This window comes from Leuciscus leuciscus (genome assembly GCF_965113295.1).
Source record: "Leuciscus leuciscus genome assembly, chromosome: 11".
Classification (NCBI taxonomy): domain Eukaryota; kingdom Metazoa; phylum Chordata; class Actinopteri; order Cypriniformes; family Leuciscidae; genus Leuciscus; species Leuciscus leuciscus.
The window spans coordinates 14,895,636-14,922,855 of record NC_138735.1 but is presented as its reverse complement, the minus strand read 5'-3'; the positions used below and the strand labels follow the sequence as shown (position 1 = coordinate 14,922,855).

General features: G+C 35.7%; 1 protein-coding gene across 1 annotated transcript; it reads right to left on the bottom strand.

Moving 5' to 3' along the window:
* Positions 1-139: 139 nt before the first annotated feature.
* vps41 (VPS41 subunit of HOPS complex) lies at positions 140-27,220 on the bottom strand. The gene is made up of 29 exons (XM_082183996.1): positions 27,036-27,220; positions 26,409-26,447; positions 22,338-22,445; positions 18,843-18,920; positions 18,644-18,718; positions 16,470-16,532; positions 15,943-16,008; positions 11,746-11,865; positions 11,511-11,657; positions 11,361-11,427; positions 10,345-10,442; positions 7,670-7,799; positions 7,437-7,552; positions 7,278-7,334; positions 7,096-7,157; positions 6,912-6,993; positions 5,767-5,859; positions 5,482-5,609; positions 5,238-5,382; positions 4,957-4,998; positions 4,818-4,868; positions 4,559-4,696; positions 3,368-3,422; positions 3,060-3,200; positions 2,838-2,974; positions 2,641-2,740; positions 2,492-2,536; positions 853-932; positions 140-396 (listed from the first exon to the last, which is right to left on the bottom strand). The coding sequence occupies exons 1-29, from the start codon at positions 27,054-27,056 to the stop codon at positions 316-318; spliced, it is 2,565 nt and encodes an 854-aa protein (XP_082040122.1). The 5' UTR covers positions 27,057-27,220; the 3' UTR covers positions 140-315.

Here is a 27,220-nt window from a genome sequence, read left to right as displayed (position 1 = left end):
AGCGCTAATAAACATTTTGAATCTTATTAAAAGAAAGTAACAATTAATCAGTTTTCTTAGTGGACCTTGAGATTTGATGAAAAAGGATATGATGCACCATATCTTTTCATTGGAAAATTGTTGAAACAGACTTCTGAGGTGAATTATGGGAGTGCTTTATTGGCGCTGTTTTTGTCAAACAATCTAGCATGAAGATCACAGGCTTGGATTAATAAATACTGTTACTAAAGGGAAGCTCATTTAATGATTGCATTTGTAACAGTTTCTAATGAGTGTGTGGTAAATGTTTAACTGTAATTCTAGTAGTAGGAATGATTATTTCTTCATTTCCAGTATGCCACTGCCCGGGCCTCTCCGCTTTGCACTGCAGATGTTGCAATACTGTGTTCCTAGAACCTGCCGGAGAGGACACAAAATGGACTTTTATGGTGCAAAAGTAAAGTAAATGCTATTATCACTTGTCAGGATGCTCAAACATACAGAGTAATGTTGTGATAGTGGCACAAATTTAAGGAATAGTTCACCCAAAATATTTGTCATTCCAAACCTGTATGAGTTAGTGTCTTCTGTTGAACACAAAAGAAGATATTTTGAAGAATGTTGGTAATCAAACAGTTGACGGTAGCCATTAACTTGTGTAGTATTTTTTTTTTTACCCTACCTTCAATGGCTACCATCAACTGTCTGGTCACCAACATTCTTCAAAATATCTTATTTTGAGTTCAACAAACTCATACAGGTTTGGAACGACATGAGGGGGTGAGTAAATGACAAAATTTTCATTTTTGGGTGAACTATCCCTTTAAGGTGGATTATAAAAATACTAACATCAAAAAATGACAGAAGACTTACGGTTCCTGGGGACGGCAGACACTCCTTGTGGAACATGTGTCTGCAGTGAAACACCACCACACCAAATGCTTGAGCCGTGTCTGAAACAAATAGTGTGTGTCAGTCAAACAATGAGAAAAAAAACCTTCTTATGCAGTGAAACATAACTACATTGTCAGCATCATTATCACATTTGTGAGGTGGAAAGATGCCCAATATTTGGGAATGAAAGTGATGATTGGGCAAAGTATATTGCACTTTTATATATTGTGCACATCGTCAGCTTAAAAATATTTTCAACTTTCTTGAACAATTAAACACATGAAATGAAATATACATATATATAGATATATTCATACACACACACATATATATATATACATATACATGTATAAAAACACAGGTCTACAATGTTTTGGAAGTCAACTGCTTTAGAGATAAAATGTGCTACTTATGTAATTTGAATTCAAATATGACAATTAAAAACTGATTGACTGCTGTTTCCAATATATTTCCAAGATAAAGTTTTTACATTGTACGTCTATGTATATTGTGTAGATAGAACCTGTCCTATTTATGTAACACTTTAAAAATCAGCAAAAGGGTTATATACATCAAATTTATTAAGAAACAAAAGGCAAAACACTATTATGTACATAATTTAGTCCACTTCTTGGCTTGTCTCTTGTATTCACTGACTGAAGCATCTCATGTCATTGTCCAGCAATAGTCTGCAGGCACTGATGGGCTCTATTCGAAGTTATCTGCACTGTTCACACAAGTACGAGGCATCTCTGCTCACTTTGGCTAAACAGAAATGTGTCCCTTTGCAAAATCAAACAATGACAAATAAGAGAGCATGACACTATGACAGGGTGCAAAACTTCACAGCCCTGCAGAGTTTAGGCAACGCCACTTGAAGGCAAGCCAGCAAACTTATCCGAAAAAGTGTAATGCCTGCTAACGCTGCGGTAAGCAGGGAAGGAGACAAGAGGCTGGATGTCAATGGAGGAGAGGCTTCACTACGCCAAATAAACCACTTTTGTGAGGAAATGATTTACTGAATCGACAGCCCATCGGCTAATCTTCAACATATTTATTCTTAAACATTCGTTTTGGATTTATCTATTTTTATAAAAGCTGTTTTATAAGAGAAGTCACAGATAATTACACAACAAATATGATTCAATTTACGGCACTTCTCATTCATTTCTATGGTATCCGCAACCACGATACCAGTTGTGCTTTCTCACTCTCTCATCTCTCTGACATCGAGTGACACACAAACCCGCCTCTCCTCACTCACTCGTTTCATTTGCTCCGGATGAATATTGTTGGTATTACAGGGCTTGAATTTTGGCATGGGATTGTGCATTATTTTACTCATTCCAGCAGATTTTGTGCTCACGCCAGCATAAAGCTGCCTCTCAGTACTAAATCTAGTTCTTTTTCGCTGCTTATTGCACTTAAACAGTCAAATACACACAAAATAATGTCAAAATGTCAGTCTTTTCTTGGCAAAAAAGTTCATGTCAAGCCCTGTATATAAGTATATGTGAGTAAATAAAAGAAAAATAAATAAATATAATAGTCTTATACATGTATTTTTTTTTACTGCATTTATGTACACAAACAGACATAAAAAGTAATCAAGGCGTACCTGGTGGTAGAATAGGAGTGTGGCAGGATTCACAGATATTTTCCTCTATGAGAAATGAAAGAAAGAGATTTTTTTGTAGCATTTCTAGCGAAAATTTCTTATTTGAGTGATTTTGTCCTAGTTGACTGGAAGACAAAACGTTTGATTACCATCCACCCGCACTCCTCTCTTCTGTGTCCTGTGCATCCTCTGTAGAAGAGACAGCGAATCGGCCACCAGGATCTTCTTGCAGCCCTCTCTCAGTAAGATCTACAGGACAAATCCCATGAACATTAAGCAAACGATTAAGCAAATGTATCTAGTTATATTTGCACTCTAGCCTGAACTCATGTTGGTTTCAGCACACCTGTAGATTGTAGTCCTGTAGGATTTTGACCAGAGAGTCTCTGAGGTTAGGAATCTCCATCCCTTCTTTAATGCGGTGAATGAGCAGGATGGGGTCCACATGGGTTCCGATGTTATTCAAGAGGCCTGTGATAAACGCTAGAGGGAAGAACACATAAGACAAAAATCATTACTACTGTAGTAATGGAAGCAGAGAGAGCTAGTGTAGATTGGGTTCTCGTACGTGGTTTGTCTATAGAGTAAGAGATGAGATCCTCCCAGAGTTCTCGGTCATCCTGCTCTTTGGCAAACTCGATGGCCTTGTCCACATCCGCCAGCTCCTCCATGATCATCTGTAGGGCACGTCTGCAGTTTCCCATTCGACCTGAGAGGAGAAACCATCAAATGTATGAAGCACTACAGCCAGTTGAAAATGAAATTTTAAACTTAGTGACATCTCTGTTGCACTGGATCACACTTGCAGTGTAAAAAACTATAACATGCGTTCAATTTCTATGAGATAAATGCACAGATGAGTGATTCAGAACTCACTGAGCAGGAAGACCGTCTCTTCTACAAAGTGCCTCTGCTGACAGATTTCCAAAGCCTGAAACAGACGACACAGAGCAACTGTTTAAAGAATGTGTAAGGATATTGTTGGACTTCACCTGAACAAATGTATTGGGACAATGGCAGTGTTGCATTCAAAAGAACAGCATTTATTATAAATATAACTTTTTTGTAATATTTATTAATTTCATAAAATGTCCTTGCTGTCTTTTTTATCAATTTAATATGCCTTTGCAAAATAAAAGTATTCATTTATTTTGCTTTTTTTGCTTTTTTAAATCCATCTTACCCCAAACTTTTGAACGGCATTGTAAAATGATTTCCAAAAAAACGGAGAAAAAAAAAAAAAAAAAAAAAAAAAAACTAAACTGTTTTCAACATTGATAATAAGAAATTATCTTATAATGATTTCTGAAAGTTCATGTGACATTGAAGACTGGAGTAATGGCTGCTGAAATTCAGCTTTGCATCACAGGAATAAATTACCTTTTAAAATATATTACAACAGAAACCAGTTAATAGAAATTGTAATTCTATGTTTTTTTTGTTTGTTTTTTGCTTTTGTTTTTTAAAATAAATGTAGCCTTGGTGAGATTAAGAGACTACTTTTAAAAACATTAAAAAACATAAATTTTTCCAAACTTTTGACCGGAAGACTTACATACATACTATGTATTTTTATTAAAATGTTATTAATTTCTCAAAACTTTGTTAAAGTAAGTGTCTTATAACTAAAACATGATATGTTAATTGAACCTAAAATATAATATTTTAAACTTTTATTTGATGGTTGAACAATTTATTTCCACATTTAATTCAAGTAATAATTTTTGTTTTTATGAATGTTGTATAAAAGTTTTTCAAAAACATACACTACAGTAACTACAGTAGGGGGCGGTAAGATTTGTATTGTTCATGTTAAAAATACAGTAAAAAACAATAACATTGTGAAATATGTAATTTATTCCTGTGATGAAAGCTGAATTTTCAGCATCATTACTCCAGTCTTCAGTCCACATGTTTTCATCCAAAGCTGCGAATTTAACACCATTTCCATCCAGTGAGTCGAAGAGAACCAAATTGTCACTTCCTGATAAACTGGCACTAAATACCACTTAGAAAAGTAGGAGAAGAAGCCACTGTATATAATAATTTTCATATATAATAAATGACCTTCTCCAGCGGGCAGTGCATGCTTTCTCTGAGGAAGGGCAGTAGGTTGGGTCGGTCAAACTCAGCATACAAACTGATCTGCCTCTCATGGTACTTCTGCCCCTTATGGTGGTCTCGCTTAAACAGCTTGTGCAAATACTGGAAGAGAACCAGGTGTAAATGAAGTTAAGCATCCAAAGTTGACTACTGCAAATATTGTATTGTATTCTGGATCCTTCATACACATCTGCATGATTAAAACAGCTCATATTCAGCGTACCACATGTAGCAGCTCAGGTCTGTCTTTTAATTCCTCCACCACTTTGTCGATCTGAGGGAGAGAAACACACAGATGTTCGTCTGTACAGAGAGTTTGAGAGGGTTTAATCAGAAGAGAGAAGCCACTGCACTGAACTCACCGATATTTTATCTTCATTATCCAGCAGCATGTCAACAGCTTTCTGGAAAAAAAAAGGAAAAAAAAGAAATAGAGAGAACAAAGAGGCGGATGAATCCTTCAGACACATCACTGTGACTATAAATCACATTCTTCCAAAGTCATCTATAATATATATATCAGCAAAACAATCCATAACTTCCTGAACTTATGCACTTGACATTTCATTTCAAGTTTTTTGTATTAAATTCTAAAACAAAGGTCCTCAATAAGGTCAAAAGCAAAAAAAAATTGATGTTTTGCCTCTTTGTCAAAATCCATGAGCAGGACAATCTTGTCCTTGATGGAGGAGAAGAGGTTGTGTTTGTGAATGAGCTGGTAAACATCTTTATGTCTCAGTTTCAGGTAGATCTCCAGAGCACGATCGTAACGCTGATCATATGTGTACCTGCACACACACACACACACATATAAGATCAGTCTGACTTTGTGCAGAGCTGCTTCAAAATTCAAAAATCACGATGATAAATTGTCAGCATTCACTCACAGCTCAGCCAGTGTGGTGAGGAGAATGCTGTTGGTTGGGTCCTTCTTCAGGTGTTCATTCACTGCCTGAACTATAGCCATGTTGTTATACAGCTCTCCTGGCCACTCACGAATCAGTGTGGCAAAACCCTGTGTGAGAAACAACAAAAGTAAAGGAATTTCCCTGCTTCCGTAAAGGATGTTGCTGTGATGCATTCACATTTTGAAACCTTAATCTTATGGTCCATCTAACAGGTTACAATGTCATGTTTATGCAACTGAAAGAAATGTAATGGAAAACACATACCTCATAATCAGTCTTGAGGAACTCATGAAGGATCATCTCATAAATCGCTGGTCGAAGACGCAGGTCTCCTCTTGGTAAGTACTGACTGATGGCCTGAGAGAAAGAAGAATGGAGTAAGTAGGTAGTTAATGTGTAAATGCTGAAAAGAAGCATTTTAGGTTAAGATTATTATTATTATTTTAATATTTGTATATCTTAAAATGTTATTAATTTCTCAGACATTTGTCAAAATCAGTGTAGTATGTAACTGTTAAGTAATAATTAATAATAATAATTATTATTATTATAACAACAAAATAGTCATAATAAAGACCACACTGCAAGTCTTAAAAAAAGTATGTCTACTTTTTTTATACAGTTAATTTCTCAGAACTGTCAAAGTCAGTGTGGTACATAATAATAATAATAATAATAACATAATCAACCTGATTTTTTTATTATTATTTATTATTATTTCTATTATTCATAATAATTGCAATAACAATAATTATAATAATTATTATATTATAACAATAACACAATCATAATAAAGACCACACTAAAAGTCTTTAAAAAAGGTAAAAAAAATTAAATTAAAATAAAAAGGCATAATATTACATATTAGCCTAAAAATAAGTTCTGTTTTAATATATTATTCAATAATTTTTTTATATAAATTGTTCATTTCTCAGAACTTTGTCAGTCTACTAGGACTACCTCTTATCATCAACCTGATTTTTGTATCATTGTTTATTATTTCTATTATTAATAATAATTGCAATAATTATTATTATGACTATTATTGTAATAAAAAAAATAAAAAAAATAAATAATTATTATTATCACTATTATTATTATAACAACATAATCATAATAAAGACCACACTAAAAGTCTTGAGGAAAAAAAAGGCATATTATGTTATTGCTTAAAAATTTATTTCTGTTTCAATATTTAATAATATTCATATACTTTTCATATAAATAGTTAATTTATCTTGACATTAACTTTGTTAAAGTCATTGTGGTACATAACTACTAATCACAATAATAATGATTATTATTATTACTGTTTTTATTATATTCATTTTATTAATTATTATCCTGACTGATATTATATTACTATTTACTATACAAGGTCAGCAGGATGGCAAATAATTTTAACTCACTTTCAGCTGTCCAATGGTTTTGAACCTGTACACTTCATTCTCCCAGAGATCCATGTTCTTTCCTAGCACTTTTTGACACTTTCTGTCAATGAGGAATATTGAGAGAGAGAGGGGCATGCATCAAAGCTTCTTCTTATTTTAAATAGGTAACGGGTTATTAAATCAGAGTCTTGATGTCCTGTACCTGGCAGCCGTGTCATAATCTCCTCTCTCCACCAGATGATTGATGTACGCCATTCCAATTTTCTATTCTCAAAGCACAGACAGGAAGCACACATATTGTGATTTCAGTTTATCATCTGATAGTGTTATAAAAAAATTAAAAAATAAAAGACACAGCATCAAATCAGGTTTATTTGTTTTCACCTGTACGTCATGACGTTTAATGTTTTTGAAGCTGATCTCTGCAGCCATCAGTGCTTCCTGTCACAAAGATCCAAATCAAATCAGAAATCATTAAAGTACAACTCCGATGTTTTTTAAATGTTATGATATAAATGCTTCTTTAGACTCCTGAACTCGTACCTCATATTTCTTCTTCTCCAGAAGCCAGTCGATGTGGTCATCCTGGTCTCTTTCTTTAGCCACCACAATGTCTTTAGGACTGATGATATAGAATAGAGACTCTCCCTCTGAGTGTTCTGAAAACGATTATATCAAAATGGGAATTGAATTGATTAAACTGTGGATTGAATGTGATTTGTATGCCTCTGCATCATTATGGTATTCCAGTTGTGTATTCGTTGTCTTCATTTTACCGAGCCTGTAGTCCCTGCACTGGTTCTCCTGGAAGTTGCGTACAGTGAGAGCATCAGATGAGATCTCCTCACAGCCCTCGGGTAACGGCTGGATGATGTCTAAACGAGGCCGTGTTCTGAACTCTTCCTCCTGTCACAAACACAATTACATTTATTAATATATTAATTCGTGATAATGACATTTTTGGAAAAAAAATATTCACAAATAGTCATTTCTACCCAATGATTTCAAGCTCAACATAACCTAATAGTATTTTATATTTATTTATTTGTTATAAATGCATATTTTTATTTCAATTCATATTTATGTAAGACTGAAATAACTGTAAGACTTAAGAAATTAGATACATGCCAGGCAGTCTACTTGAGGCCCTGAGAGGACAAAGGACCTCTCTGGAAATTAACATTTGAACTCAACCTTGTGCACTATCGAGACGAAAGTCTCACCTCCGAGTTATCCTAATCTACATTTCATTCCCTCATCCCCCACTCCTTCTCCCCCATGCGAAGATCACCAAAAACTCACCCAATAATCTAAATGGTTTAATGTGAATGATTATCATTGAGTATTATACATGTTTGGTATCATTTGAAATGTCTCAGTGCGAGTGGTACAAATGTCTAATTTCCAAATAAGTAAAACAAAAGGTAATAAGGTTTTTAAGACTTTAGAGATAACTGGCACACAAAGGAAAGTGGTCTCCTGGCAAATGGTCTCATATCCCCAAAAGGTGTAACCTCTGAATGCAAATTTCCATTGTTAGCACATGTTTCCATGTGAAAAAGTTTCTGTCTATATAATGGAATGCAGCAAAGGGCTCTGGGCCTTTTTGTAATTCAAGTTGGCCCATGATGCTAAGAGTGACCAAAACTCTTAGCATTATGTATTTTAATGTCGGGTTCGCATCTCTTCTTTTTATTCCAGAGCATTTGATGTTTTGTATCGATTAAATTGGCATGATACATTTACCTGACATAATAAATTGTTACATTTGATTATTCTAACTGACTTTGACATTATTTTCAATAAAGAGTTAAAAAGAATAATCAAACATTCGCTCACTTTTAATGATGCACGGATATCATTAAAACCTTTTCATTTATGGAGTCAGATGAAATAACGAGAAAATACATATGAGAAAAGTAATCAAAAATACCTTGCCACGAGAAAAGACAGTAACACGTAAAGACCTTCAGCGCTGGTCGGATGCCAGGCTTTGAGCCAATCGAGCGCGAGCTTACATTTATTATAAAACATTCCATGACTTAAAATTTTAATAACTTCCATACTTTTTCATATATTTTCATATATCCAGGGTTTCCAAGAAAATCCACCGTGAAAATCCTGGTTCTTTAACAAACTGGCAAGTGTTGAGGGAACTAATTAAAATAAAAATGTTGTAAGCCAGCATCTTGAATTTTAGCTTGAATTAAAACTTGTTTTGTCTTATTTGAAATCATTTTAAGTCATCTTGCTCAATGCAGATCCAAATGATGTCCATCTCTACCTCTGTGTACCTAATAGGTGGAACTTGACGTAGTTATATTGAGAGGCTACTCTCTGAGGAGCCAATGGAGTGGTGCAGCTATGACATCACTTTGTAGGCCAAAACGCGGAAGAGAGTTTGCATTCTGGTTCCATCGTCCCGAAGTCAACGGGTTTTTTGAATGGGGTTTGTGTAAAATGGCTGAAATAAGGTCTGTGGTGAACACAAGCTCAAGACACAGACCGTATTACCCCACTCTGGATTTTTTGAAGCTGTAACGTGTCTTGAAAAAGGCAGTTGCTAACAAGTGGCTAAATGGGCTGTCGAGATTAAACGTCATCATGCCGAAAAGGTAAACTCAGTCCACTTTTACAGCATCGTTGCTTATAATTGTGCTCTTATAAACTATTCTAACTCAAACGTTCTGGGAAAATGTTTTTAGATTTAAAAAAAAATGAAAGAGTTGTTGGAAGCTTAGTGATGGTGACGTTGAACGGTTGAAGTCGTGGGACTGTGGTGTAGTTCGTTTATAGCCTACCTTTAGCTTTTTACTTCTGGTGACTGCATTTAGCCTTCAAAATTCATGAAAGTTGTGTTTATCTGTGATAATTATCTTGATGGACAAAACGTGCAAGTATTACACTTTTGTTTAACACAGCTTGTTTTTTGCGATAATCCAAAAGCCTATGGGAAGATTCTGTTGGGTTTTTCTCAAGGAAACCAGTGTGATGCTAACTGACAGTTGGCCAACAAAGTGACGTCATACCACTCTATACTGTAGGCAGAGCATGACATCAAGCTCCCCCTTGCTTGGACGCCCAACCACACCCAAACCCTACCCATAACCCTATCTCTAAATGTAACTCCACCCATTACATCCAGAGAGGGGGAGCTAGACGTCATTTGGCTCTGCAGTGCGCACCACTTGATTATGTTTAGGCATAATGTTATGGTTAGGGTTAGGGCGTGGCTCGACTTCCAAGCTCCGCCCATAAGGTCCACTGATTGGTTCTGCAGTTAGCAGCCTCTCCATCTTTGGGCCCCCTTGGACATTTGATGAAGCCCCCTAATGGGATTCAGCTCCAAAGTTGAGAACCACTGATCTAAAGGATATTTTGGAACAGTTTGGATACTACATCTAAAAAGCAGACTTTTTGAGGTAGCACTGGTGAGAGTGGGTAAAATTACCATGTCCTCAGTGTTTTCTTTGACATAGTACAGAGTGACCAGCTGATCTGCTAAAGGCGCCAGTCCACTAATGAAGAACTCAGTCTCAAATGCTGACACTGAAAGAAATCAGAGAAACCAACAAACAAACAAAAAAGTCATAAAGTTATGCTATTGTACAACTTGAGAGCGAGTTAATTGATGACAGAATTTTAGATAAACTTTCCCTTTAAAAGGATCATAGGATGCCATTTAAAAAGGTTACTATTCTGATTATTAGGTGAAATAGGTTAACATGCTTTAATATAAAAAAATATATAAAAAAAATTCACATACTGTACATTATTGCAGCTCCTCTATTCCCAGTCTGTCTCAAACACACTGATTTCTACAAAGCCCCTCCTTCCAAAAAGTTCAGTGTTCTGATTGGTCAAACACTTCAAGTGTGTCAGAAATGTAACGCCTCATACCATAATCACGAGCTTCAGCTTTCGAGGCTTTAAAGGAATAGTTCACTTAAAAATGAAAATTCTGTCATCATTTAACCGGACAGTTGATGGACCCCCATTGACTTCCATAGTAGTAAAAAAAAAAATACTATGGAAGTCAGTGGGGTCCATCAACAGTTTGGTTACCGACATTCTTCAAAATATCTTCTTTTGTGTTCAGCAGAAGAAAGAAATTCATACAGGTTTGAAACAACTTAAGGTTGAGTAAATGATGACAGAATTTTCATTTTTAAGTAAACTATTCCTTTAAGCAATTGTAAACACACAGGTAATCAGTAAAATGCACTTCTGGGTTGTATTGCTCCGGAACAGCTTTATAAATAAATCTAAACCTCTAATTCCTAATACTCATCCGTTTTTCTTTGTGGGAGACTATGAGCTTTGAACCTTTGCAGATCGTATAGATGCACAAACAGATACATTACACACTAAAGGAAAAGGAAAACATTAAAATGCATCATATGACCCCTTTAAACTTAATGATGATGTTACATGTTCTCATTATGTGTATGCCTGTTGCTTCAGTACCAATCTCAACGTAGCGACTGGGTAGATCTCTCATCTCTGTTGGGTCACGCTCTTTAACAGCACATATCTGAGAAAAACAAATGTACCAAACAACATTATCAAAATTACTATTATTAAAATACTTGCTCTGTAGTTGCTCTGAACACACACCTTAACAGAAGAGCCCCAGCCGATGATCAGTGTGGTGTTGTCTTTCCAGCAAAGACTGCAGGGATACATATCCGGCCTTAGACTGGTGTTGTCCCGCAACACATTAGTGATGCGCTGTTTACTGCCGATGTCATAGATTTTCACACCCTGACACACATCAAGTACATTTTAGATAAAATCATGACTAGTAAGGCATCTTAAATAATATTTATAATGTGACTAAATTTGATCGTACCACATTGTTTGCCCAGGCAATGAGGTTGCCTCTCCATTTCACATTGGTTATGTTTCCCTCTCCTTCATGAAGAACAGAGGTCTTCCAACGGTTCAGCCAGTTCTTCTCATAAAGCAAAAGCTGTGGGACATATTTTATTAACGTTAGTGAGCATTTGCTCACAGAGATTCACCAACAATGAACAAAATTCGCTGTATTGCTTGCGTTAAACACCAGAGGGCAATAGAACATAGAGCACAAATATGTACCAAACAACAGTCAAAGTCAATGTGACTGCAAGCGCATTTAATTCTGATCAGAATCCATTTTTATTGTTTATCCTACACTACCGGGGAAATAAATGCAGATTAGCTGTCACTGGGGCTGTACCCTTTTAAAAGCCAGTAATATTTACACTACCGTTCAAACTTTCGGGTCAGTAAGATTTTTTTATGTTTTTGAAAGCTCCAAAAGTATACTGTAAAACAGTAAAATTATAAATATTATTACAGAACCCTTTTCTATTTTAATATATGTTAATTTTAATTTATTCCTGTGATGCAAAGCTTTTTTTCACCAGCCATTACTCCAGTCTTCAGTGTCACATGATCATTCAGAAATCATGCTGATTTGAGGAAATATTTCTTATTACCGGTATATTCAATATAATTCAATATATTCAAAAACATTGGGCTGCTTAATATTTTTGTGGAAATTGTCATTGTCGTTTTTTTTTTTTTTTTTACTTGATGAACAGAAAATTCAAAGAACAGCATTTATTTGAAACATTGGCTTTAATGTTACTTTTGATTAATTTAATCCATCCTTGGTGAATAAAAGTATATATCTTTTTTCTTTCTTTTTTTTTAAGAAAAAACAAACAAAAAACACCTTTGAACGGTAGTGTACATTTAAGGTACCATCCTTTTAGGGTAAATACAAATTTGAAAGAATATCACCTCAGTGGCAGTTGTGGTACAATATTTTTTCAAGTATACTACAATTTCTTTGCTTTATTATATATTATTATTATATTTTTCTAAAGTATTGGATTGGATCAGTGTATTAGGCAGATTCATTGGCCTTATCATGCTGTTAAGGTCATATCAGGCAGTAGATTCAATAAAAATCATAATTCAAGATCCATTTAAAAATCAAAATCCATTTTACGAAAAGGCAACATTTGGTTCAACCTTTAGATAATGGGATATTCATAAAGTCACTTAAGTAAGCAGTATGACACAATCAAACCTCAGAAACAATAAAAGCAAAAAAAGATACTGTGTATTGACATCACATGAACTAACTAGAGAAGAGACTCAAACAACTGAATTTCTATTAAAAGGTGTTTAACGTTTTGGTTTACTTTGATAAGTCTGCGATTCTCTGACATTATTGGTGCAAAAAAACGAAATTTTCTGAAGGATTTTGTGATAATAATCACATGCAGAAAGCGACAATGCACTTGGCGGATAACCTTGAATCGAAAAGTGTCAAAAACGCCACGCACAATCACACGCAGCCAACCTGACCTGACTGCGGAGAAAGTGACTGAAAAGGAAAGACGGTTCAATGTCGCTTCAGTTCTACACTTTTGGCCATGTTAACAGATCACAGCGCAGCAATAGGAGATGACACTCCAAGAGCCGAGCAGACGGAATTGAATTGCCTTTGACAAGATGCGTCTTCAGTGGAAGCCGTATTGATTTTCATGGCAGGGCTGCATTATGGAGACCTTAAGCCAGGGGAGAGAGAAGGAAACAAGAAGAAGTGGGAGGAAAATGCAGAGGACTTGGCCACCGTGGCGCACAATGGACGCCGTTAATTGCTTCTGATAAGCACAATGCAGTGACGGTGGTGGAGCCATTTTATGTGAATCAATCGTGGCACAGTGGATAAAAATCTATGATTTACAGAAATTGAGAAGACTCTATTTGAGTGGTCCAAGATTTGTACATCTCAACAAAATCTCTAACAGTCCACTTTACAAAGAACCAGTGGAATTTATTCAAATTCACTTTTTCAACAATTGAAGTTTTTTCCAGCCACAAGACGTCTGATCATTGCATGCAAACAGATCAACAACTTCTAAGAGCTTTTACGACAGACCCAAACCCTGTTTTCATTTCTATAGATGTATGGGCGTCTGGAATGTATCAGACTATGGCATCTTGGGTTGGTAGCATTGTGTCCTTTGAAAAATGAGCGTATTTGTTTAGTCCATAAGCCAAAGAGTGTTCTACATGTTGCGAAGACTATGGCACTCTACGTAATGACAGTTATTTATTGTGCAAGAAGAGACAACATCTCTCTTGTGAACAACACTTTGGAGAAAATGGACCACTCTCTCTCTCTCTCTCTCTCTCTCTCTCCCTGATGTTGACCTCGATGTAAGGCCGAGATGGTAAGAGCGTTTCATGCCGAACAGTTTCAGTTTGAGTAACCACTATACACGGCACTCAACGTGACAAAAAATGATTTCATTCTAATAATTTAGCTTAACCCTCATGTTGAAACCTCAAGAGCATCAAATGATGGAGACCACAAAATATATGTTTAGACTCCAGGCATGAATGTGGCTTTTGTTTTTATTTTTTGTTATATTAAGGCATTCAAATTCCTTTCAAAATTCAGAACAGTGGTTAAATAATGTGTCGTTTTCAATAAACGATTTTTATATTTTTGCAATAACCCTGTGCCCAATCTTAAATATTTACACTACCGTTCAAAAGTTTGGGGTTGGTTTTTTAAAAAGGTTCTTTACCTTTGTTAGATCACATTTAAGAATTACAACCTTGTGCGGGAACGGCAGGGGTAGAAACAAAACTCACTTTTGCACTCACACTCTCTCACACTTATACACAATCTCTCTCTCACATGCACGCACACACTCACTCACGCACACACACATACACACACTCAGGCACACTCTCACACACAAACTCACTTGGATATGTGGTTTACGGGGACTCTCCAAAGCTGTAATGGTTTTACTAATGTACAAACTGTATAATCTATCCCCCTACACTAACCCTACCCCTAAACCTACAAATCACAGAAAACTTTTGGCCTTTTTTGAATTTCAAAAAACACCATTTAGTATGTCTTTTAAGCCGTTTGGATTATGAGGACACAGATGTCCTCATAAACCATGTTTACGTTGTAATACCCATGTCATTATATACATTTGTGTCCTCATAAACCATATACAAGAACACACACACACACACACACACACACACACACACACACACACACACACACACACACACACACACACACACACACACACACACACACACACACACACACACACACACACACACACATTAACAGCAAGCCCTGACAGGAGGAGGACAGAGTAAAGGTACACAGGACCTAAAATTTCCACACTTTTATAGCCCTGGGTCCCAGGGATCCCAGGGGGTCACTTTTATAGCCCTTGAAAATGTGTTCTGATATATGTTCTTCACAGAAAATGAGCCAAGGCCAATGAGTCTGAGGTTGAAAAAATAATTAATCGTTTCATTTTTCTTTTGATAAAAAGTGAAACACCATACAAGGGTTAATTTTTTATTTTTTTTAAATAGCTATTTCAAAATTTCTATTTCAAATAAATGCTGTTCAAAATAACAGCATTTATTTGAAATAGAAAATTTTGGTGTGATTTTAAAGAGTTTACTTTCACTTTTAAACAATTTAATTTGCCCTTTCTGAATAAAAGTATTAATAGTATTGATCCCAAACTTTTGAAAGATAGTGATCCTGGTTCAAACCCTCAATGACGTGCGTGAGTCAGAAAGTTTAGTGGAGACGGGAAAATGGAAAATGGAAAATGACTTAGACTGGATTCGAACCTGCATCTCCCATGTGAGCACCAAGGATCAACATTTCTAGAGCATCTGCACTAACCACTAAACGTGTGTGATTGGGACCTGACGCAGACCAGATACCAACCAAAATTTCCCACGAGCACCAGGGCTCAAGGTTCTGGAGCATGTGCATGTGCATGTGCATTTGAAAGTTTGATCAGATTCTGAGTGATTGGAGTCCTATAAAAGTTTATTTATATAAAGATTTGGAAAATAAATGTGTTTTTTGTAAATGTAGAGAGGGAGGAACTACTTGTGTACAGTGAGGGGAATAGAATCCAGGCATAGCGTAGACCAGATTCGAAGCTGTGCCTCCAAACACAGGTGATTCTGAAACTGGACTCACCTTATTTCCTCCAGTCACAAACTGTTTGTTGTTGGACTTGATGAACTGAGGGTGTAGCGCCATAACCTAGAATTGAACAAGGGATTTCATTTTAGTTTACGGCAATACCTGAGTTAATATCAATGTCCACTCCAGTATTTCTAAAGCCATATAGTGCCTCAGAGGGGGTTAGACTGCATCCAGTCAGAAAACATTCTCAATAAAATCCTTTTTAGCCCAGGAAAAGTTAAAGGATTGATCCTCACAGTTCACTACACAAAAGTATCGATATAAAAAAAATGACAGCAAAGGCTCTCTTTATGTGTGCCATAGGTGACATCACTCATGCTCAACAAACAGGCGGCTCATGCATGATATGAAACACCCTGGAGAAATCAATTAAGACAGGTAGCAGGCTGAAATTACATTGTTTTCGAGAATTATCAATGCTTGCTGTGACAGGAAATCGAAATCAAAGGGCTATTTCCCATCAGGCAGCAAAAACATTGCCGGGGGACCGACGACTCACATTAACAGCAATAAGTTACCTTGATCGGACAGTCAAAGTTTTCGTGGAAGCCCTCCCTGGTGTACAGGCCGAACACTTGCACCTGAAAAAGATGAGAGAGAAATTGAGAAAGAGAGACAGATATGTCTTTTTAAGGTAAAACCGCTGTGGTCCAGAGATGCGTTCTGAGCTAACAGTTGACTTGGGCAAAGCATCAAACCATGTAGCCGGCTAGTTAACCATCTGCCAGACTCCCAATTAGTGGAAAGGTCAACTCTTTCTGCCCTCGCACGCTTTTATGCTACCGACTTATCCGCTAGCTGTGCTGCAGTCCCCGACGGCTACAAACAAGTCTTAACACAACATTTCACCTACACCTGTCTGTATGAAACAAGCGGGGAAAAAATTGTTGTGAGCTCTTAAAAAAAAACCCACTATTGAAAAGTAAAGTATCCTCTCACATTTAAGATGATGGTTTGGAAACGAAACTACTGACTTTGAACTGTTCATGTTCCTTTTTCTGGTCAGGCAACATACTTAGCTAATCTTAAAATCATACATTTCAAAGTGGAGTTTCTACGTTTTGGAAAAACCCTATTCAAAGACTCTTTCTCTTAAGAAATGTGTCATATTTTGCATAACAAGGGTAGCAAAGCAGTCGGTAAGTGCAGTTTGGATTAACAGTGCAGAGAAGAGAACAATGGCCTCCATATCGATTTTAATCAATTAAGTTTAATGTACAAAAACATTCACCATTGTATCTTGTGAACTGCCAATATCACCACTAACCACTTCAACATTTATGTCATTAAGAAAACTGAATTAATTAGATAAACACAAGTTCAAACACTCATCCTCTTAACAAAAGGTGTCATATTTTGTGTACCAATGGTAGCAAAGCAGTCGGTAAGCTGGGCTCAACAGTGCAGAGGAGCGAACAATGGCCTCCATATCGATTTTAATTGGTGTATGTGCGACAAGATCTCACTTTGCCATAGGAACAGGGATAGACGTGGTCTATCACGGCACAGATCAGCCTGAGAAAGCCACACAAGGTGCTGATGATTAGCCTCCGTGGACTGATAACAGCCGGCTCATGATCAATGAGCAGATAGATGGAGGATCGTGGAGGAAAGGTGTTCTTTTTTTAACCACACATTTTAAGATGGACCAAATGCACACACGCTGTTTCTGCAGGTGTCAGAGTTGACGGAGCTGGTATTGAGTAGGAAGACAGGCACTGCATCATCTCTTGCAAACAGAGAAAGATATGAAAACTCAAGTAAACAAGTTCCAAGATTCTCATGGGGAAATTCACTGAGAATTGCGCATGCTGTCTATTTAGCACACAATTCACTAAATAAACCTGCAAATAATGTAATGCTGAATGTGATTTGCATGATTCAACTGCAATCTTGCACACTTTGCTGAAAGTGTACAAACTCATTCCACACTGTAAAAAGCCAATAGTTCAGTAGTCAAAAAGACTGCATGTCTCTTATTTATTTTCCTTTTAAAGTATAAATTTATTTCATTTTAATTAATTCATCCAATTATTCAATTTTTATTTCTTACTTGTTTTATAATTATTTAATTTTTTTCTTTATTTAAATGACTAATCATCTTTGTGTAAAGCACTTTGAATTACCATTGAGCATGAAAAATAAATACTTAAATTAAAAATATGAATAAATAAACCTTGCCTTGCCTAGTGTATGGTATGGTGATGGTCCGTCTGGATATATGTGTGTTCATTATTATTCTTTTCTATCATCAATAACTTTCTGCTACCATAATATAACAAAAAATATTTAAATCAATTAATTGCCTAATTTCCGTGATTATGATTTCAGACCAATCTGACCTAGCTTCCTATTTTGACAAGCAAACTAACAAAACCTAACTAGGTAGCTTAGTTCTGATAAGTAATGTGTAATATGATTTACAGAAGCAGAACTTGTTTCTGGATCAAAATTGTTTGTCCTGGAGCAACATTCTTATCAACCAATCATTGCCCTTTGATTTTAGGAGAAGGGTTCAGGAATTAGTCACTATAGATACTATAGGATAGATAAGTCACTGCCCTCTAATTTTTTTATGAATAGACTGAGGGTTAGGGTTTGGATTAGATTGGGCTATGATTGATGGGTCGTAAAGGACTATAAAGGAAGTTAAAGAGCAATGGGAGCTGTAGTGAATGATGGAAATTCTCACCTTTCCATCCTCAGAGCAGACGCCAACATGATCACCGCTCTCATCCAAACTAATCTGGTTTATTTTCACTGGACTCTATAAGGATAAAAGAGAACAGAGGATGGAGAAACAGTCACATCATGTAATCAGACATAACATGGCATCTATAACATCTGAAAGATCTATAACAATCAATCACACGAGATAATTTCAGACTTACAATTTCAAACTTCTGTGTAACATTTCCTTGGATATCCAGAAGGTAAACCTTTCCAAAGTGTGTCCCAAGAGCCAGGAACTGAAGGCAACAGAGGACACAAACACACAAGACACACAAGTGAAAACCACGGGACATCCTGCACTTATACAGAGTTAAAAGCTGTGGAGGAGGTATTAAAAATGAGCTTTACCAGGCATGGCTGCGAGGCCTCAGTGTTTGTGCGTGCATGTGAGAGTGTGTGTTTGTGTGTGTGGTTTCGGCTGGACCCTTCGGGGGCAAAAAGTGTGAAATTGCTGGAGGACAGGAAAGCCTATTTATCAGAGCGGCCCAGTGTGAAATAGCGTTTTTTCCCTTGACATATCAAAACGCTTCAACATAATATATGCACCACAGGTCACACATCTCTGCCCTCTACACCAACACTCTGCCTGTCAGACTAATGCAATTACATTTCAGAGTTTAACATATGAAAACTTTTCCTATTTTCTCTTGTGAATTGCCAGTATCACCACAAACCAATTCAGCATTTACAGTTTGGACAGTCAAGGAGCAAATTATAAATGATGTTATAATTATAAATCTCACACACCAATCGTTATTACAAGTTTGTTGAAAGCTACTTACTCCAAATCCTAAATATTGCATGCATTTCCATTTATTCACTGAAGACAATTGCAATCTGATCAATTTTCTAACTGAAGCTAGATATACAAACAATTTTAAAAACTTTAATTTGATCAATCAGCAATTAATATGATAGTGTATAGTGACAGGTGGTTTGAGGGGCGGGGCTTATAAAGAGCGCTAGGTGATGTCAGCAGAAAAGGAAAGTCATTTTAAGAGTCAGATCAAGTTAGAGTATTATGCCTTCATTAAAGATTACAAACAAACACATTAATGAATCATTTGAAGTGAGATCAGGAACGTGTTTTAAGAAATAAGATACATTTTTGTTTCATGCTGACTTCAAAGAGTCACTCTCTTTAGTACAGAAGTATCAAACAAACACCCTGTGTTTCCTCACTTCTTCAAGCAGCAGAACATTACTTTTAATAATACAAGCTGACAGGGCATTCGGCAGATTAAAGTTCGGGTGAACCAGTAGTTGCGACCGACTTTTCTTCAATATTGTGACGTATTTTCTGAGTGAAACAGAAAATCTAATGAGGAAGAATAGAGGGTGTGACTTGTTTTTTTGTTTGGAAATTTATTAGATCTAGAAATGTCGTTCCATTCAGCTTAGGAGGAGATGTTCTACCCAAGCCATCAAACTGACATCACCAGAGATGGAAGGCAATTCCAGAGGGGAAGTACATTTTCAGATTTTGATTAAAGATTATAAAGACAAATGGATGAATTGTTTAATGTGCAGTAACAAATTAAATAGGGTCAATTTTTACTTCATGCTGACTTTACCATTTCAGCTGAATATGGATTAGTGGATGAAAAAACTGTCCGACAACAAAAATTCACTAGGACAAGTATCAGTAAAAAATACTAGAATCAATAATAATATTAAATATTTAAATGTATGTGTTTCAAAGTCTTCACTGATTATTAGATGTCACACGTTAATATTGATTCCTCTAAGTTTGACTAAAAATCAGGCCTGGGGATGTAATTAAAATGAGTTGCAGTTTTTGCTAATGTTCCCTTTAATTTACCTTATTAGGTGAGTTCTTGTTTTCTTGTTATTGTTTGATTATGTGATTGTGTTATATTTCCTAGTTACCAATTTCATATGTAGGCTAATTCCTATCTAAATGCCCCTTGTGACTGAAATTGGTCAATTCAATGTTCCCCCTTTTGTTACAGAAATACTGGTTATTAGAGCAGCATAAATTTGATTTAGGATTTTATTAGCTCCAGAAGAGAATGTATTGTGCATGCGCTCTGCATAGTGTCACTAAGGTTAAACGAATAAAATGAAATCAGGCCACATAAGGTGATGTTCAGTCCAGTCCGACCAGCAATCTAAAATTGGTTTGACATCCATGCAGATTTGGGTCTATTGCTCTGCCAGCTGAAAAGTGGACCTAGCTTTACAAAAGCATCCAGCCACACTATAAAACACACACAGAATGAGTCCATCTCTGAAACTGAGGTTACCCTGTGTCCAAACACATATACACACACACACACCTGCTTACACATGCACAGACCTTTCCCTGTCGCAGCACACCGAGCCGCCCCATGCTTCACTGCAGTCTATAATGAAATGCTTATATTTACAGGCACAGCCGAGCATGTCCAACAAAACCCCCCGCAATCTCCCCAAATAAAATCAGACAAAAATAAATAAATAAAAGGGGTGGCCTCACCAGCCTCAGTAGCTCTTAAAGGGATTTATCAAAATGGAATTGCTGAAATGAAATTCGGAATCCTGGCACTTAAAATATGAGGCAACATTAGGCAGGTGGTGCTCTTGTGTGTCTAGGTGCCGGAATGCACATTGGAGCGCATGCATAAAAGACTACAAGAGAAGAGACGGAAGGAGAGAACGATAGAGATGTGAAAGAAGGTGAAAGAGTGAAAAAAGGGGGGACTCTCATTTGAAATTCAGCTTTTCAACGTCTCCTCTTCTTGCAAGCTTGCCTTTTTTTTTTTGGAGAGATGGAAGAGGAGGAAAAGGAGGAGGAAGTCCCCAGGGAAAAGCAGGAAAAGAGGGGAGGGATTTAAAATCAATAGCGGTTAATAAAACATCAGGTGAGGAGACATAACTAGGTATGACTATTCCTCCACAGCGTCCGTGCATGAGTGAACCGGCTGCCATGACGATTAACCAGCCCGCGTAGAATGCTCCACCAACAAAAATATCAAACCCAGGAAAAAAACTGAAAGAAGACGGGCAAAAAAAGAAAGAGAAATCTAAAAGCAGAGGAAATAAACAGGAAAATTAGCGAAAGGGTGGTGACCCGTGAGCGTTTGTGCGCAAGTAGCTCTCTGAGAAAATGATGGTGTGGAGTCAAAAATGCTATATTCAGTATTATACAAAAACAGTATTTTACACAAAAAATTATAATAATAATAATATTAATAATAATAACACGCTGTAAAAATTAGATGACCAATAAGTTATGAATTTTTTTTATTAAATTGCTTTAATTTTCTACTTTTGTTTTATAAGCTATACAAGATTCAACTATTTTTTTTTAAGTCAGTTTAATTTAAGTTGAAATGACTTCAACATTCAATTTGATTGTCCTTAGAAATTTAAGGCAGCACCTTTTTTTTTTTTTTTTACAGTGATAAATAATAATTAAAAGCTCCCAGATTTCTCTGCACTTAAGAATTTAAAAAGGATATGACTTTTGAATTTTATAATAAAAAAAACAATTAATCTACAATTCAATTTTAAATACTGAATTCAAGTAGCAATTAAGTTTCTAATTTAAATCAGTTCAATTTATTTCAGATTCTTTATCTGTGCTATCTGAAATACATTAAAACAAACTGTATATGCACATCATGTCTAGCTAAAAAGTTTCTGAGGACCTTGTCATGCACCGTCATGCAGCTGGCCGCATCCTTCTGCAAGATCTCTGTCACGCCATTGGTCAGCCTCTCATACTTCAGTTTAGGCTCCTCCTCAGTGTCCTCCTCCTGAACAAACACAAACACAAACACACCCATCTTTCATTAGTTTGGAATCTTCCACAGTATACACAATTGATTCACACATTCATACATGTGTTCAAAAATTATTATCCATTTAGTATTTTATTCTCTTATATTTATTATGGTGCAATTCATTAGTCTTACCAGATATCCAGTAATAATTAAGCATGAATTTTAATGGGACCCTGATTCATAGTACAAGGATGTCTAAACTTTGTTGTCAACCGAACCCCTTTGACCTAAAATATTTCCTTAAAGGACCGCTTGAGACTTTAAGTCACGTCAAGTCACCTTTATTTATATATATATATATATACACATTTAAAATATTATCCATTTAGGATTTTATTCTCTTATATTTCTTCATATAGGTCTCAAATCAACTAATTCCTTCATAAAAATAGCAAAGGTTGTCACTCATCAAACACACTTTGTCACTCATAAAACAACAACCTAAAAAACACTAACAGGTAGCGTTATACAATGTTTTCTTTTGTAAGTTTTTACAAAGTTTTTCGTTTGTTGGTTTCTTTACAAAACAAGAATGACATTTCTATATTGTTTATAATTCACTGCAGTATACAGTATGTTTTTTGTATTATGTTAAGTTTAAAAGTTTTGAAAAGAATATTCAAACTAAATATAAAAAAAAAAAAACGTAGTCTTAGCGATTGTACAAAACTGTAATGGTAACATGACAGAGGTCAAATATGTTTTTAGAACATTTTATTATTTTGATTATTATTATTTTAAAACTATTTAGTTATTTTATTTGTGCATTTTGATGATTTAATGAATTAATTAGCTTCCCACCAACTATTTAAAATTGAGTGCTACATTTCAAGCCTGGCCAATAACATGCGTATTAATGTATTTATTAATTTATGGTGATTACACTGCAAATACTTTATAATACGGGATAAACTATGAAACATTTAGCTGAACTTTAGCTTCTTTGGCTTTAGTTAGTTATCTTATTTCTGTTTGATGAATTATTAATTAAAATAATAGTTTTATTCAGCAAGGATGCATTCAATTGATCAAAAGTGACAGTAAAGACTTTTACATTGTTAAAAAATTCATCAAGGAAAAAATTTATCACTGTTTCCACAAAAAAATATTAGCAGCACAACTGTTTTCAACATTGAAAATAATAAGAAATGTTTCAGTCAGTGCCAAATCAGTATATTAGAATGATTTCTGAAGGATCATGTGAGACTGAAGACTGGAGTAATGATGCTGAAAATGCAGCTTTGCATAAAATTTTATTTAATTTACTTCAAATTACTAAATTATTTGAAATTATAGTCAAATAGAAATAGTTATGTTATAATATGCATTACATTATAATTATATTAATCTTACTGACACCAAACTTTTGAATAGTCGAAATATACACATATATTTACACATACAGAGTATATATTTATATATATTCTTTTTATTTTTGGACAACTGTGACTTCGATCACAGGCAGATTGACAGATTGGGTAGTTTCATTTTATCAAACATTTTTTTCTCCTCATCACAAACACCTCCATTGTCCATTTCCTGTTGTGTCCAGATGTGAAATTTCTAATGCCTGAGCATTTGTCATGGTCCACAAAGCCATTACAGACAGGGACGGAGAGATGGAGAGAGAGGAGGGAGAAATCCTGACAAACTTTCTACGGTGGGGAGGGGTGGATAATATCTCTCCTGTTTCGTATCCCATAATTTCTTCCTCTTGTTAGTGTTTGCCATCGCCACGCCGATGTGGTGGATGAGTGTTGTGCCTCATTCCCTGCCGCTCCTAATTGGTGCCCTTGGGAGCAGGGGATGAAGGGAAGTCTGTCTTTAATTGCCCCTTTTCTGGAGTGGTGTGACCATCCACACTCTCCTCTTTTGCTCATTCCTCATTCTGTCTCTGTCTTTAGTAACAAACTTTGTTGGAACGCTATACCGAAGAATCGGGCCTCAAAACAACAGATTAATGTCAAACCCCACAAGCATCTTTCCTCATTTTGCTGCATGGCATCACATTTGGAAGCTGTGGTATGTTTTCTTTAAGCCATGAGAGGTACGTTCTTCTTTCATGAGGCTGGACGGGCTTTGTGTGGGGTGTCATGAATACTGTCAAGCTCCAGAAATGTCATACAGTATGAGTTTGGAAGACTCGGAACTCTGTAAACCCTAACGCTCAAAATAATTAATTGGTTTGAGTAGGACAAACTTAAATGAAACTAATTAGTTCAGTCAAATTAACTTTTATGAGCATTTAGCACTTTCTTTTCCTTCAAGTTCACAGAACTGATATATTTTAAGTGAACTGAACTTTTTCATTGTTTTGAGTTTTATGAAATTATTTCTTTTAATTTAGACAAACTTAAGTTGAACTGAAACGGCTGGGATGTCTATTTCCCAGCATGCTTTGCCGATAGCACTCGAAAGGGAGAGTAAATGCTAAAATTATGTGTAATATAATGTTGTTGTTTTTTGTGCAAGATTAATGTTAAGTGGGAAATTTAGTAGTGATTAATGTTTTGTTATGCTAATGTGGAATAATTTCTGTTAATGTTGGTTTTAGGATAGTTACCATCATGGTGACAAGTGGTGCATGCAGCTTGATTTGAGAGCAAATGAAACCTTTATATTGCTGCACTCATACAACAAGTGCTACTGTGTAACATACCATTGTTAACAAATTAGTATGTTAGCAAAGTAGCTTGTTAAAGGTAGCTAAGTTTATACTAATAAAAGTGTTCACATTGAGATTACATGAAAGTTTTAAGTTAAATGTATGAATTAGTGTACTCAAACATTTCAAGTTAAGAACAATTAAAATGTATAAGTACAATTCAAATCTGTCAGTTCTGCTTACTTAAACTTTGAATTTCTTAACTTGAAAAAATTGAGGCAACTGATTGCCTTCACTTTTTTGAGTTTTGCCAACTTATTCTGGTTTACAGTGAAGCTGTGGTCCAAATGAGATCACATTTACACAAAGCCTTCAAGACGTCCATGGTCACATCAGGAAGTGTTGAGGAGAGATAGATCAGGAGATAGAGACAGAGCTCTACAATTATGAACAAAACAAACTGTGCTTTAAAGTTATTCCAAGGAAAATACAATCATGCTCTCCGAGGTGAATGCAGAAGACAGTTTGTGGACAGGAGATAGGACAGATTGCTCCTCGGACTGAGATTTCATTTACGAAGAGGACAAGGCTTGTTTCTTTCTTCCTGTTTTCATTTTGAATTGAGGACTAGAATGTCTACTTGACATTTCATTCACTGTCTCACTTAAAGGCAAACTCTATCCTACTTCAAAAGTATTTTCTTAAAGCTGCACTCAAGAAAATGGCCACAATCTAATATGACCTTTTACAGTAGCTCTCATTGTACATGGATTATATGTTACGGGCTACAAGTTGTTATTTTATATATAGGATAAAGGATTCATCTTTAAGCATGTTAAATAACAATTACATGACTGCACACTCCCCAAAAAAGCATTTGAGTAGAGACACACTTAAAGGCTAAGTTGGATATTCTCATTTTCAATGGAATATTGCAGTATTTACTATATTTATAAATGATTTATCCATGCACACCATTATTTTTTTTATTCATGTACCTTTGAAATCTTTAGTCAAAATAACTTCCCCTTCCTCTTGCAATGACATCTCTTCTCTGATGACATATTTTGTGGCGTGAGGGCGGGACAACCTGTCCTTTGCAGCAATAACAATCCAACGTTCCAATCAATTCCTGATGGACCAAAGTCCTAGCAAATCATTATATCTCTAGTTTTATAATTAAAATCCTACAAATATTTTTTGCAACAAAAAAAGATTTTTTTTTGCAATAATTCTTTGAATGATATACCATTTGGTTTCATATGTTGTTCTCTAATCCATTTCAAAACTAGATAGATTATTCAGATAAATTGTACAGTCCATGATTTTACCTCTGATTCATCTGTTGATTCTTCACTTAGTTTTCTTCCCTGAAAAAAAAAATGTTTCAGAAAGATGTGTTAATATGAGAAAAGGTAATGCATTGTTGCTGCAAATATTATGAACTTATTTCCTACACTCCTGTTAAAATATTTAGTATTAAAGGGAAATGCTGCACCAAAACATACAAAACAGTAATTATCTTTAAGTCCTGTATTTAAAGTATTCTTCATTTTGTCAGTAAACTTGATGAAATCCCTGATGAAAAAGCCTCAGCTGATTTTAGACGGTCCCCCAGACTGCCCAGTGCACAAGCGTCCAAAAGTGTCAAGTCTAGGAGAGCAACTTAAACCAGGACACGAGTTTAAGCTAGTTTTAAATGTTATTTTTCAACAGGGATATTAACATTAGCAGGAGTAGGCAGTGATATGTTTTCAAGTCAAGTGTCAAACTATCGTGTTAGCCTGACAGCTTCAATAACACGCCTTAAAAATACTTCCTTTAAAATATCCTGTACACAGCACACACAGTGTACCTTGAATAGCCCACATGCCTTAAAAATGAAACATACAGAAACAATATACTAATATTCACAGGCTTCTGTCATTTGACAACAGATTCTTCCTAGAGAAACCTACCTGCTCTTCAACTTCCGCCATGATACAGCCTCCAAATGTACTATAATAAGGCGGATTTAGTCTTCGTCTATCAGTATATAGTCTGTCGACAACGTAAATAATTTTTATTTTGCAGTCAAATTAGGTATTTGGCACAATTAAAACCAGCGTAGCTAGTCATGCGATGTTCATTATTATGTACACTG